The 14,299-nt window shown below is 38.6% G+C and overlaps 2 protein-coding genes and 1 non-coding gene across 5 annotated transcripts in view; 2 read left to right on the top strand and 1 right to left on the bottom strand.

The window, feature by feature from the left end:
* Nucleotides 1–1,533: 1,533 nt before the first annotated feature.
* cry5 (cryptochrome circadian regulator 5) lies at nucleotides 1,534–7,289 on the bottom strand. 2 transcript variants are annotated; one of them, XM_078944607.1, is made up of 12 exons: nucleotides 7,272–7,289; nucleotides 7,145–7,186; nucleotides 6,615–6,838; nucleotides 6,195–6,389; nucleotides 5,979–6,097; nucleotides 5,699–5,850; nucleotides 5,439–5,579; nucleotides 4,182–4,349; nucleotides 3,961–4,101; nucleotides 2,852–3,003; nucleotides 2,552–2,772; nucleotides 1,534–2,455 (listed from the first exon to the last, which is right to left on the bottom strand). In XM_078944607.1, the coding sequence occupies exons 3-12, from the start codon at nucleotides 6,827–6,829 to the stop codon at nucleotides 2,394–2,396; spliced, it is 1,566 nt and encodes a 521-aa protein (XP_078800733.1). In that variant the 5' UTR covers nucleotides 6,830–6,838; nucleotides 7,145–7,186; nucleotides 7,272–7,289; the 3' UTR covers nucleotides 1,534–2,393. The 2 variants fall into 2 exon arrangements, with proteins under 2 accessions (XP_078800733.1, XP_004067451.1); XM_004067403.4 differs by having other exon boundaries at nucleotides 7,145–7,281.
* Nucleotides 7,290–7,544: 255 nt separating this feature from the next.
* trnah-gug (transfer RNA histidin (anticodon GUG)) lies at nucleotides 7,545–7,616 on the top strand. Its single transcript has one exon. It is a non-coding gene; the product is annotated as a tRNA-His (tRNA).
* A 596-nt stretch (nucleotides 7,617–8,212) lies between these two features.
* Nucleotides 8,213–14,299, top strand: part of LOC101175227 (FERM domain-containing protein 5) — a 68,581-nt gene continuing 62,494 nt past the window's right edge. Inside the window, exon 1 of one of the 2 annotated variants that reach the window (XM_023953579.2) lies at nucleotides 8,213–8,701. In XM_023953579.2, the coding sequence (XP_023809347.1) occupies nucleotides 8,600–8,701 (102 nt within the window). In that variant the 5' untranslated portion in view covers nucleotides 8,213–8,599. The remainder of the gene's footprint in view (nucleotides 8,702–14,299) is intronic. The other variant, XM_078944603.1, reaches the window with a different exon arrangement.

Consider the following 14,299-nt stretch of genomic DNA (forward strand, 5'->3'; position numbering starts at 1 on the left):
AAACAAAAATACATGTAAAACCTTTCAAGTCAGACATTTTATTTTCAGAATCTTATCAGTATGCAGCGCACAACAAAATTGTTTTCAGCAGCTCTTTTTCAATAAATGAATAATAAGCTCTTTTACAATAAATAATATAATTAATTAAATTATTTTAAAAAATATAATTTTCAAAAAAACGAGCAAGAACTTTTCAAACTTGCATTCCAACACCTCAAACAAGCAAACACCTGAGTGGAATCAGTGTTTTGATGCTGCTGCTTTCTGGAAATGCGGTCCAGAGATAAATCTCTATTATTGAGGCTACATGAGACCCTCCATGCATGAGAACATGCTGTCCTATTCAGCTCAGATCTTGGATCCAAGATGTTTGAAGTTCTTAGGTGTCAACACAGACACACTAAGAGACTAACAGTGGGCCGTATTGAGCAACCTGACACATTTATAATGGCAAGTGAATGGATAGATGCTTAAATGACTAAAACGTAAAATTTCGAAGTTATGGAAAATAATCCTAGTATTCTTCTGGAGTGATTAATGGATCCCGGAAACAAAGTCTTATAGACTGCTGGACACCAGATTGTTTCGCAGTTGACAGGTCTCTGTGGAAATGGAGCTTGGCTTTGTAACCGCCATCTGCCCCGCTGCTGAGGTCCTGACATCATCCCCTCGAAATTCACACCAGTGTCAGCTCCAAGGAAGCAGAAACAGGAGAACACTTAACTCACAAGAACAGCTGTGTGTCTGCGCACCCCCACCCCCCACACACCCTATTTGCCTTTATGCAGAGTTGCACTTGTCTCACTACCCCTCTGCCAATCACAAGCACACAGAGTGAACACTCACAATGTGCTGTCCTTTTATTTCTACATGGCTTCTGGAACAGACGTTTACCAGATTCTGGGGTCAATGTTGAAGTTGGGATCTTAGCCCTTGATGCCTATTGATGTATATTTTCATCAAATCACTTCGTTTCCAAAAATACCTTAATTTAGCATCTACTTGAACGCAAAAGCATCATTTTAATAGCTATAAGGGGTTAAATGTTGATTATTTTCCACATTTAAATTATATAGACTTTTTGCCAGATTTCTGTCTAATGCTGTTACCGTAAACATATTTTATTACATTCTAGACGTTAAAATGGTCGGTTTACCAGGAAGTTCAGAAATGTACATTAGGGACGTTCCTTTAAGTCAGACCTCTTGCATCACCTAGGAGCTTTTAGCTGCTTCCTGATGGGCGCTGCTCACCCAAGCAGACGCTGTTTAAACACAGCTGAAGGCATTTTTGTTCTGCCTGGCTTTAACTGCATTCTTAGCTAATTGCGTATGGTTACCATGACATTAGAACAATATATACATAAATATTTGCTTTATTTTTTGTGTTACTTGTACTGTTAAGTCAATTTGTACTTCAGTGCTATCTGCATAACTGTTTAATGTAAGCTATTTAGTGTATTGGAATACAAACGTCTAAAAAAAGGTTCTTCATTAAGAAATGCATATAGAAAAGCAAAGAAAAATACACGTATATAGTCACTTTTGTATCTTTATTGATGAGATTTCTTTAATCCACTTAGGTGTTGGTCAGATGTTCAACTGATCAAAAATGAAACACGTTTCTCTAAACAGAACAGCAGCCCCCTCTAGTGGAAACTTGAAGCAGAGATTTTGTATTGTGTTGTATTTGTATTGAGATGTTCATGTTGACTAACTTAACTATTGTTTTAACAAGTGATAAACAGGTAAACATTTTGAATTTTACGTTAGCTGGAAAAACATTCAAGGCAAAATATATACATTGTTCTTTAATAATTGGCTTTAACTCCCAGAGAAACTCTCACTTCTGTAAAAAATATTTTTTTTTAATCTTTAGGTAAAAACAATATTGAAACGTTTGTTGCCATTTCATCCTGAGAAAAAAAACTTTCAAACTTGTAAACACCTAAAGATATTTTCTGTCCATTTAAATCTATTTCTATTATCTGCCTTAAAATATTTTATCAAAGAAAAATCCTTTAATCAAACTGTTTTGTTGTTTTACTACCACCTTACACTGGGTAAAGTAGCCCTTATTGAAGACTTTAGTCAACATCAACCATTAGTTTGGCCAAAAACATGAGGTTAAGGTTTAATGCAACATGAAATGCATAAAATCTAAGTAACATTTGACATAAATAAACAGTTAAAAGTATCTTAACCATAACTTTTTGCTTTTAACATCAAGCTAAAGTCCAAAGAAAAAGAGAAGTAAAAATGTGTAAAAATAAAAATAATTGTAAAATAGATTCAGTATTGAAAGAACCCCATAACCTTTAACTGAAATAACTTAAAATGGAGTTTTTTTGGTAGATTCTTTAGGGAACATTTAACTGTATTCATATTATTTGTTTAACTCCTTTTTTGTTTCTTCTGGATCAAGTCGACAACAGTTGGAGCTTTGCGCTTTACACCTTAAAAGAAAAAAAAACAAACAGAAATGTTCACTTCGTAAAGTAGAATCCACTAGACGCACGAACATCTTTAGGAGATAAAGTAAACAAAGTTACCTTGTTTCTTGGTTGGAGACTCAGTGCTGCCTGAAGTTCTCCGGGCATAAGCCTGCTTCATCCTCTGAATGTTCTTCTTGCTGATAACTTCATGCTCTATGATTGGCTTTGGGTAGTCTTTACCCACAATGCATCCTGCTGCCTGCTGGACACTGCGGGGAGCTTTCCAGGGCTCATAGATGTATTGTGGTGGGAACTTCTTGAGAATGGGAAGGTACTTTCTGCAAAACGCCACAGAGGCTAAATTATTTTACAACCTCCATTTTCCTTCATGCTTCATTAAAAGGTACTGAACGTTACTTTATGTAGTCGCCATTTTTGTCTGTCTTCTTGCCGAAGGCGACAGGGGAATATACCCGGAAAAACTGGTGGAAGAAGGTGCTTGCAGACAGCCACTGCCAGTTTCCAGCATTCAGAGCCCAATCTCCGTCCAACAGGAGCTTCTCAAAAACCTAATGAAGGAAACACAGAGGATCAAAATAGTATTTTTGTTTAAATATTTAGGATTTTTGTTTAAATTGTAGCGGGGATTATTGAGAACACAAATACTTCACAAATGTCCATATGGCTGTTGAAATATAAGGTTTATACCGATATCACGGGCATTACTAAGAACATAGGCAGGCAGCCGTGATGCAGAGGTAAAACGGTCGACCTCTGATTGGAAGATCACAGGTTCAATTCCCTCCCTGCATGTTCGTGCATTGAAGCATCCTTGGGCAAGGCATTGAACCTCACATTGCTCCTGGTGGTTATACATTGGCACCAGTGATGGGCAGCAGAGCTGCCATCAGTGTGTGAATGTGTGTGTAGGGGTGAATGGGAAGTTACACCATTTACCATGGGACAGTGAACTGTTACCTCTGACATGGCTTTAAGCCTGAAAATACTTTATTAATTTGTGTATTCCTGTGTGACAGCACAAAATACTCCAAAGATTAAAAACTTTGAACTGACATTAAATACATTTGTCCATTTTATGGCTAGAAAAACTGCTTGTTGAAGTGTATATCTGAGCAACTGTCATCATTAAAATTGGTTATATTAAAACAATTAAGGAAGATAAACAAAATAAATATTTATGTATCAAATTATCTACATTTGTTCGACACTGAAAAAAATATCCCTTCTTGGAGTAAACGTTGGAATATTTTTTTTATTAGGAAAACTTCCTATAGCCACTTTTTTAAATGTAATTTGATCTTTTTCTGCACCACAATGTCACGAATTTAGAAGAAAATATCACAAAATTAGGCTTTTTACAGTAATTATTAGGTGAGATTAAAATGGATGAGATTAAATACAGGTCATAATTAATTAATCACACAAAACCATTTATCACATGACAGCACTAATATTTCTATACATAGATATTATCTAAAAAATGATTTTAACAAACATCTATGCACCTTCTGTCCTTCCTCCCAGCTGATCCACAGGTCTCCTCTGGTGAGGAAACAGGCAACGGCGTGTCTGGCCAGGTGGTGAATCCATCCTTCTTGTCTCAGCTGAGTCATGATGGCATCGATGAAGGGGAAGCCGGTCCGAGCCTGAAAAGGTTTGGAGAACACGACGTGACACTTTTAGAAACAGCAATAAATAAAGGGGAGACTCTGAGAACAGCCAGTACCTCTCTCCAAGCAGCTAGATACTCCTGGTTTTCATCCCAATCCACCTGAGTACAAGCGGGGTTGCCCGTCATCTTGTTGAAGTTTGGAATTCCCACACTCGCCGTGTAGAAAAACTCTCTCCAGAGCAACTGACCGTGTAGGGAGACCGGAGGATCAGAGTGCTTTTTCTGTGAAAAATTATGTTGTGCTTTAGAATTTGTGGACGACTTATCATTAAAGACCCACTTTTCACTTGGCCAATAGACATGTTTAACTAAAATGAAACAATTTAATATCCCAAAAATAAACATTTTTGTTTTTAATTTAGACAAAAGAAAGACAAATAAAACTGTTCACATTTTGTGTAGTTATAATTAAACCCATAAACATGACTATAATGTTAGGCTTTTTATAATAAAATGTATCAAACATGCTGTGATCATATATTTTATATAAAAACTACAGTTTCTCTGTCACAAAAAAAACAAATAGGCCTATTTAAAAAATAAATTACCATTTTATTACCATTTTATTTGCTTTTTGTGAGGTTTACATGAAATTGCATTTTAATTAATTGGAGGGAAAAACAACAACTTGGGCAACTTTTCAAATAAACTATTTGAAAATTATTAATGACAATTATTGCAACTTTTAGGAGAAAAACAGCTGCAACGTCACATTTTTGAGCCTCAAATATGACACATAAATGCACGCGAGATCATGGAGGGACTGTAGATCAATACAGACTGTAGAGTTTCTGGTTTTTTGTTTGTTTGCTGGTGCGTTTTGTGACTTTAGTCAGGAAAAAAGTCTATCTTGGCTTAAAAAAAGGTTGAAAAACACTGATTTATTTAGAAAGTCGGCTCTGAGTTGTGGGTGAAACTGCTGGCGTGAAACAACCCTGCTCCCCTCCCCTTCCTCATTTCTGAGAGCTCTCTGTTTACATGCTCTTCCACTAGCTTACAGCCCCTCACACCACCAACCTAACATTACTGGTGCAACAAAAATGGCGAGCAATATGGGAACTAGCCAGCCGTACAGTTTTGAAATAGAAAAATACATCTATCCAGCCGTAGAGTCACTATTTGACTTTTTTCATCTTATGATTCACAAAGATTTAAATAAAGAAACACTCAGAAAGGCAATTTTAAGCTTCATTTTCTGAATAAATGGCCTCTATCATCAGAAAAATGTCAAAAGAACATGTTAAAAACCCTACATTTTCATTGGAGTGAGTCTTTAAACTTTGTTCATGTGTAGATCTGCTCAACACTCACCCCTTGGTAAACTTCTGCGAGTCTCCACCAGAAGGTTCTTGCTGACAGACAGCCAAAAGTCACATATGGACTGAGGACGGTGGTGCTGGGGCTCAGAGAGTTTGGAGATGTGTTTGGCTTCTCAAAACTGCAAACCCACCCCTAAACATAAAAGGAAACCTTTAAACTGGAAGGACAAATATATTCTAAACTGTACTTTTGAAGGTGTACTTCTTCACACCACAAACTAAAGATTAGGAATCATCAGGAAGCCGCTTAACTGGTCTTTGCATGTATGTATCCAGCCTCCTAAGAGCTTCCTGTTCCCCTCCTGGAAAAATCTCTTCTGCAAGAGAGGAGGTGTCCAGGCCGAGCTCCTCCAGTGAAGGAATCCCGTATTCCGGTTTGTGTTTCTCTGAGAAAGGCGCTATATCTAAAACAGAAAAGCATTTAATCCAGTTACTACTGGAAGTTGACGTTTATACAGAGGACAAATAGACACTCATCAATTCAGGCAGTTTCAACAAATAATCCGGTGGGAATGTAGAAAGTTTAAGGTACTTTTCATGTCCTCCACGGTTGGGGCAGGAATCGGTTTCTTCGGTGAACCCAAAGCTTTCACTATGTCTCTCAAACGATTGTAAGTGAGAGGAGGCTTCCCATTGTTTTCCTCAATGATCCTATAAAGATCAAAACACACTTCAGTAAAACAACAGAAACAACAAAATTACATTTCAGAAAAGCACTTTGTGCAAGTATATCTAAAATGTCCAATACCTGTCTATATCATAAAGCGTATGGGAGATTTTGTAGATGACTTGAATTCGCTGTTCCTCGGCCAGCATGGTGACGTTTTTGTCTCTGCTCCGGCTGTACGGCTCTGTGTCGTACTCATAGGTCAGCTTTGTGACATTCCACTTTGTGAACAGTTTGGGGAGAACTTCTTCTGGCTTTCCTCTGACGACAAACAGTCTAACCGATCCAAAGACAACACAAAGAGAGTCTGACAGCCGAAGTTATGGATAGAAACTATACGTCCTGAACAAGACCGGATAAACATCCAAAATGATCTAAGAAGAAAAGTTACAGCATTCAACATAACACTTATAATACATTTAAAAAAGATCAAAGGAGAAGATAGATATAGATTTAATAGATTGATGAACTTAGACCCCTGGTCCTGAATGTGTCTGTTACCTGGAGTTGAGCTTCCTCAGGCTGCAGTCCAGGTCTTGAAGAGAACTAATGAGGAATCTCAGGCGGTTGATGCCGGCCAGGTTCTGGTCATAGAGGTAGGGGTCCAGGATGAAGAGCGGGTACAGCTCCTTGCAGTCTCTGAGAGCTGCCATCAGTGCTGGGTTGTCGTGCAACCGGAGTCCCTTGCGGAACCAGTGAATGCACACGTGAGCCATGATGAAGACCTGTGGGTGCAAAGCAAAGCACGCGGGGGAAACTTACTGCATACGTGGAAAAGAGAGACGCCGCGTGAAAACTGCGAGTAAAGGTCGTAAAAAAAATTGGAAGTAAACTAACGTCCACAGAACAATTTTAAAATAGTTTGACGTAAAGCTAGCTGAAGTTTAATTCTTCATTCCCTAATTACTTTGTTGTCCTTTGATTAAACTCAAAACTGAGATATTAACACATCATGCTGATGAGTTGCCTAAAATGAAAGCAACGTCCTGTTAACAGAGACAAAATGCAGGAGTGCAGTTTAATCTTATTACCTGCAGCTACGCTCCGGACTGTGAAAACTCAGACCTGGTTTGCTGAAAAAAAAAAAATCAGTTTGATAACAGGCACGCTGTTCGAGTTACAAAACAAGAAAAGTGTTACGTATGCCGGAAAATCTACCAATCAGAAAAGAGTTAGTCACATGACGCATCCTGTAACCACACAGGGAATCACAACTTGTCCACTAGATGTCAGCATTGTGCAGGTAATGGCAGATTGTGCCTGAAATGTATTTTGTAAAGGTTATCTAAAATGTGTGAGATTCCTCTTTTGTGATAAAACGAAACTGTAACTAGTTAATGAAATGATATAATAACAGAACTATCCAATTAAACCATATATGTTTGTCACTGAAGTTTAAATCCCTAACTGTTGCAGACGTCATCGCATCTTGCCGTGATCGTATAGTGGTTAGTACTCTGCGTTGTGGCCGCAGCAACCCCGGTTCGAATCCGGGTCACGGCATTGTAAGTCACGGGCGACTCTTTTTTGACAGTTTTGCTGTGATCATTGGCAAAAACAGTAACATGTATGAATTTACGTAAGATAATATACTTCTCTGTGTAATCGTAGACAGTTGGTTCAAACATAGTTACCGTTTATGTCAAACTGCTAATTTCATTGTATTCTTAAAACGTTGACATTTTTACAAACAACCAACAGAGGGAGACATTTCACAAAAAAAGAAAGAAAAAGCGACCGCTTTTTAGATTGTATACGGCACAAGTCTTTTTCAGGAAATAAACTAATTAATAACAACAGAAATAATAAAAAATACATTAAATGAGCAAAAATCAGAGTACTTGGTATTCAAGCAATTTATATAGTATTTCTTTCTCCCCTTATTAAATTAAAAAGACAACTTTAACTAATATTTTTAATGAGAAAAGTGTAAATTTGTGTAACTATTACAGAATTACGTTTTATCTGTATTTTAATTCATTAAATTCTGCACAAACCCCCTGTTTGTTTTGGTAAAACTTGGTGCCCCGTTGTCTTATTATTGGAAAGTATGCGTCTACAGTCACGACGTTTAGCCTATCGGAATTTCGCCTCGTGCTTGTGACTCCGCAGGCTGCATCCTTGTCACCACTGAGGAGGCTCACACTCATTCACAATCAGTCAAGCAGAGCTGACAGACATGGCAAGGGCAGGGGGGCTGGCAGGGAGGGTGTGGTGAGAGTGGGGCAACTGAACCGGACCAGAGAGAGGCAGCAGATGCAGCAGCGGCAGCAGCAGCAGGAGTGTTTCGATTCTCTGACTGAAGACGCGCAGCTCCTCGGCCACTCAGCGCTCACGCGTTGATGAAACGATGCGCCTCCGCCGCCTCCCCGCACAGCCGCTGACCAGGTGTTGGAGCACGGAGCCGGGGCGCTGCTAACGCGACGGAAGGTGAACCCGTGTCTGCGTGCACTTGTGTCTGGTCCGGTTCGCAGACAATCGAAAAGATGCTGAGCAGACTGATGAGCAGCAGCATCAGGAGTCTGGACAGGGAATGCAACTGCACCGTGAGACTGCTGGACGACTCGGAGTACACCTGCACGATTCAGGTCAGTGGGAACCGACGACGGTTCCTGTTTATCACCTTTTTGGTGGGGCGACGCGTCAGCCACTTAAAAACCGACGTCTGCTCGCATAGGTCTCTCTGTCAGATGTAAGTTTAAAAAAATCCACATGATTAAGCAGGTGTTTTTGCTTTGGGTGAAGCCAGTTTAAATACACATCTGGTTGTAGTCAGATGTTCGTCATCATAAAAGGCTGCAGATGATGCTGTTGTCAAAGAATTGCATGTGAGGACATGCCATGACTGAAAGGGGTGCGTGATTTGGAAAACAGATTAAATCCAGACACAGAGTCATAAGTTTACACTAACACAAATGTGTATAATCTGTTGTTGTTGGATGCTTGTCCATTTTTGGATGCATTAATCTGGTGTTTAAGAAGTCAGCTGATGGTTCTGGATTTTCTGGACCAAGCAGACAGTTTAAGGATTTTAACATTCTAGCTGCATCTCATATTGTTAAAAAGACATTACTACATTTTCACGTGTCAGGATGAGACTAGTTCTGCACTGTTTTGTGTTTTATTTTATTTTATTTTATTTTACCTACCCTGGTTTTGAGCCGTGTGTACAATAAAATGTGGTCAAATTGAGCTGATCTCTCTTTTTTACAGTTTCTGTTTGGACACATTAGAACTCTTAAGAATGATTTCCTGTTAAGTTAAAGTCATGTTTTAAACATTTGTCTGACCAAGAGACAAGCTCTTGGCACACAAAGAGCCTCACCTTCATGGCTTTTCAAAAGAATGCTTTATGTTTTTAAATTCTAACAGTCAAAAGAACATGTTTATGTTCTAATGCTACCTAAAAAGGGTTTTGAAAATCCTTTTCTCTGACTACACTATAGCTTAAAATCGGCAAAGGTGCTTTATGTCACAGTCAAGGCTCCAAAGGGGAAATGTAGTTTTAAATTTGTTATGGGCCATGATGCTAAGTGAGGAGGTGGTTATATTACATAATTAGCAAGCTTCTATTTTCCAGTCACCTCACTTAACTCCTCCCTTATAGTGGGGTGGAAAACTCTTTAGGGCTTTAAGGGGCTTATTCTTCTCCAACCATTTAGGGTGCCTTTTCAGGTTCTGAGTGACAGGATAAAGCAGGTGATCACCAGAATATGAGAAAATCCTGAAATCAGAACTCTTAAAACGCATTCGATTTTTTTCAGTTGCTTGTTGTTAACCGTGACCACGTACCTGCATCGCCATCCAGGAGATCTTTATACAATAGGATATTAAGCTCACTTTGGATTCAGCTGGAAGTTTCCTTACCTGCAGCAGGTGGCTTTTGAACAGTGCCCTAATGCAGTATATGTGCACAAACCCATGACAACTGGGTATGAGATTTCATTTGGACTCATTCATTCATTCATCTTCCAAACCGGTTTTGTCCCCTTCGGGGTCGCATGGCTGCCGGAGCCTAACCCGGCCACACATGGGCGAAGGCAGGGGACATCCTGGACAGGTCGCCAGTCTGTCGCAGGGGCACAATCACACCCATGCAGACTCACATTCAATGAAGCATGTTTTTGGACTCATTATAATTAAATCTGATTTTGATAAAGACTGAGTTATTAATAACTTCAAATTAGCAATCCACTATCTGGTAAACGGTACTTGTTTTTAGTTAAAAGGAGCTGTTCCTTTCCTGTTTTAAATCGTCTTTCTTTCGCCTTTTTGTTGTTTGCTTATTTAGCTTAACACAGACCAGCCATAGCAACATTTTTCAAGTTGAAATCCTCTGAAATTGGTTAGATTTGAGGAAAATGAGTCAGACAATAGGAAACTTTCAACGTTTTTAATATTTGACCTAATGCTCCTCTGTTATTAATGAAGACCTGACATGGCGTGTATTCTTTAGTCAGCAGGAAGTTGAACGGTAAAGTGCATGCGTCTTCCGCTTGTCTGTATTTGTAATATGTTGAGTGCGGTCTAACCTGGTTGCCTGAGTTGGGTTTGATTTGTTATACTTGAATAGATTGTGTTGAATGAAAGAAGACAGCAGACAAAGGCCATCAACACGTGCATGTGTGTTAGAAGTGACAGCAACGACAAAGCAAGTCTTCAACAGCTTCTGACACTTTCAAGTTGACGCATTCCACAGTCACACGTTTATTTCTTTGTTCTAGTTTCAGGTTTATTTTTCACTTTAAAGGACATTATTTGTTGCTAACAAGTGCTCAATGTCTTTGCTTTCTCCATTGGCATTAGATCCTTCTAGCTCACAGGGCGATTATTAAACATAATTTGCTTTTTTTTATGCGATTCATGAAATACCTTTTGGACAAAACCCCAATGAAAAATAGTACATTAGTTCACTTTTTCGCCATGTTTTTAAACTTCTGTTGGAGGTTCCCCAAAAAAAGTTGGTTTTTGCATCTTTTACAAACAGATGTTTATCCTTATATGAATAAATTATAGGCACATTTTAACTTGTTGGGTAAATTTTGCAAACCATTTGGATGAAATTTTTGTCTGACTTGTTTTTGTATGTGCCAATTGTATACATGTTTAACACATTTGTTATGTGTCTAGTTCTAAGTTCTCAAGTACGGTTTTGTCTGTAGCAGTTGTTTTTTGGGAGTGGAGCGAGCCTCTCAAAGAGGGCTCAGACAAGAGCAAATACAGAATAGTGTGAAGTTTGGTGGAGATGGAGATTAATAGCACAGAGAAATGGATGAAGATGTAGGTCTGTAGACGAAACCCCGTATGTTTTAACCATGTAGACTTGTACAAGCCTCCAAATGACGTTCATGACGTGTAGTGTACTATGTCCATTGACTGAGCCCTGGACATGGATGAGACCCCTCCCCCCTCAGGTTCCCACTGTTTTTATCGACTCTATAAGAGAACTGGAGTGTGATGTCATCCATAGAAAATGCTTTAGGTCCGGCTCCGACGAAATGAAGTCAATTCTGTTGCCATTTTTCCGCCATATGGACAATGCCATTTGGAGCCAGACGAGGTTAGTAAGCAGTGATTGGCCTGGGTCAGTCTGAATCAATGTTTCTATGGCAACCATGGTCGCTAATGGAGGTCCCTACCTCCACGCTGTTTTTGCTCATCTGACATGTTTATATCTGTACATATCACTCTGCCCACAATTACGGACATTTTTATATTTGCAGATTTCATATTTTGCATATTTGCAGACTTCTGTTGTACCTTTTGTACCTATTGTACATAGGGATATTAGTTTTACTATACTTCGTTAGTTTTTGTCTTTGCACTGTAAATGGTGATGGCTTCAATTTCATTGTCCAAGTGGACAGTGACAACAAAAGCATATCAATCCATCTATCTGTCCGTCCGTCCATTTATCTAATCAGTAGTGAGCTTGTTGGAAGTCCACATCCCTTCCACTGAAAGCAGGCTCAGGAGTCAGAGTAATAGCTGGTGATTTGTCAGAATGACCAATTCTTGCTCTGCTAGCTTTTTCATTCAATTCAATTCAGTTTTTTTTATATAGCCCAATATTACAACAACGCATGACCCTGAAAAGGATAAAACGGATTAGAAGATAAATGAATGAATATTACAACACAGTTATCTGAACAGGCTTTACTTTTTTTATTTGAACTTATACCAGTTAAAAGCTGACCAATCAAATGACTCAATAAAAGTGAGTGGTTTCATGTCAAACATTAAAAACTATTCATTAACAGATTCTCCTAAGCGGACTTTCTTGTGGTGGGGGTGTGGCCTTCCAAGAAGCTTTTTTCCTGATTGGTTAGAGCGGTTGCCATGGTCTCAGACCGACTTGGACCGATCACTGTTTACTGACGATTTCCGGTTCCAAGATGGCGGCGTTCGTATCATGGAAAAATGGCAACTTAATTGACTTAATTTCGCTGGAGCCGAAAGTCAGTTATTGTGATGTCACACTCACTCAGTCTGGTTTCATACACAGTCAATGGTTGTGTCTTTTCAGAGATAAGTTCTATTTAAACCAAATACACCAGCAGAGAAAAACATTTCTTCTTGATTGACAACTTCATTTTTCCTTTGAGGCAGTTCAGTGTCCGTGACAAAACCAGACAGTTTTTTAGTTTGATCCGACAAACTTCTGGTGCAATCTGATTTTTTTTTACTTTGTCTTTTTTTTAGAGGGTTTCCAGCACTTGTTCCCTTCTGACTCCTACTATTCTCCTTGTCAAGCATGATTCAAAGGGTTTGGCTGTCAGGATAGGCTGATCCCACTCTTTCAGAACCCGAAAGCACACTGTAGGGACAAAATGTGCAATTTATTGTGTAGCTTCTATTGAGAGGAATCTACCCTCTGTTGGCATATTATCCTCAGCAAGAGAAGAAATGAAATGTGTTATTATTTTATAATACGAGTCTCATGACACAGCATAACTGGTCTACATAGAATCATAAATTGGATCATCAGCTTAAATGATTGTTGTTTTCAGCAACAACATTACCATTTATGTTCTGGCACCAGAATTAGCAAACATAACATGTACATGGCAATAAAATAATTATGTTTTACACAAATAGTCTGTGACGATAACCTGCATTGCAGACACTTTGGGTTTAGATTTAAAATGTTGGTCTTTTTTTTTAAACACCAATAGCAGGAGTCTGCAATCTTTAATACTATAAGAGCCAGGGCATTTTCTGCATGACTTTGGCACACCATCCTCCTTTTTCCCCTTTTACTATTTGATACAAACATGACATCATTTGTGTAGAGTGTTTTAAAAAAATATACATGTAAATACATTTATGTGTTTTAGGAATTTTGCCTCTGAACACCAACTAGCCACTGATGTGCAGCGGAAGATAAGAATATGTGCTTTATGCTTATTTTAATGATAAATTGTAAACTGTAAATTGTAAAATATTTTACCATCATTTTGCTCCGTTATCTGACATGTTAAAAACCAGAACACAAATAACTTAATTAATTGAAACAAGTGAACCAAAATTACAAACCCGTTAGTTGTTAGCATTTTTCTTTAAAGCCAAAGAGCCAGAATGGAGGGATAAAACAGCCGCATGTGGTTGCAGACCTTTGATGGAGACACTTGTGGGACACAATAACAGTTTCTTGAGATCATCTGGCCAGCCCAGCTGCTACCCTAAAACTCTGTAATTGTAAATATTGCTGGTTACGACCTTTTTGGTATGCCCATATCTCTGTCTCAGTCTGTGGTAAAAAAAAAACTAAAACAAACTTCATTCACCTCACCAAGAGAAATGAACACTTTTCAAATGGCTCAATGGCAACCAATGGGTCACAAGACCACATCACTGGATACAGTCAATGGTTACATGTTTTTAACAGAAACTATAGAAAAACAGTCGGAAGTGTTCATATTTATAAAGTTGAAGGGTGTGAAATAAGAAGATCATACATGCAACTTGAATTTCAGACCTTGAGGAGTCGTTGAATACAGAATAGTAGCGCCCAGCAGATGGTACATAGATATTCTATCATTTTTATTCAACGTTCCATCATGAAGTGTTATCACTGGCACATTCATATTCTGTTTGTGAGCAGCAGAGAGAACAGAACAATTATGTTTAACATTTTCCCAGCCCAGAGCTGTTTGCAGCAAACTATAATATTTGGATAAAGTAGA

The sequence above is a fragment of the Oryzias latipes genome, chromosome 3 (genome assembly GCF_053564925.1).
Source record: "Oryzias latipes strain Hd-rR chromosome 3, Olatipes_Hd-rR_3.1".
NCBI lineage: Eukaryota > Metazoa > Chordata > Actinopteri > Beloniformes > Adrianichthyidae > Oryzias > Oryzias latipes.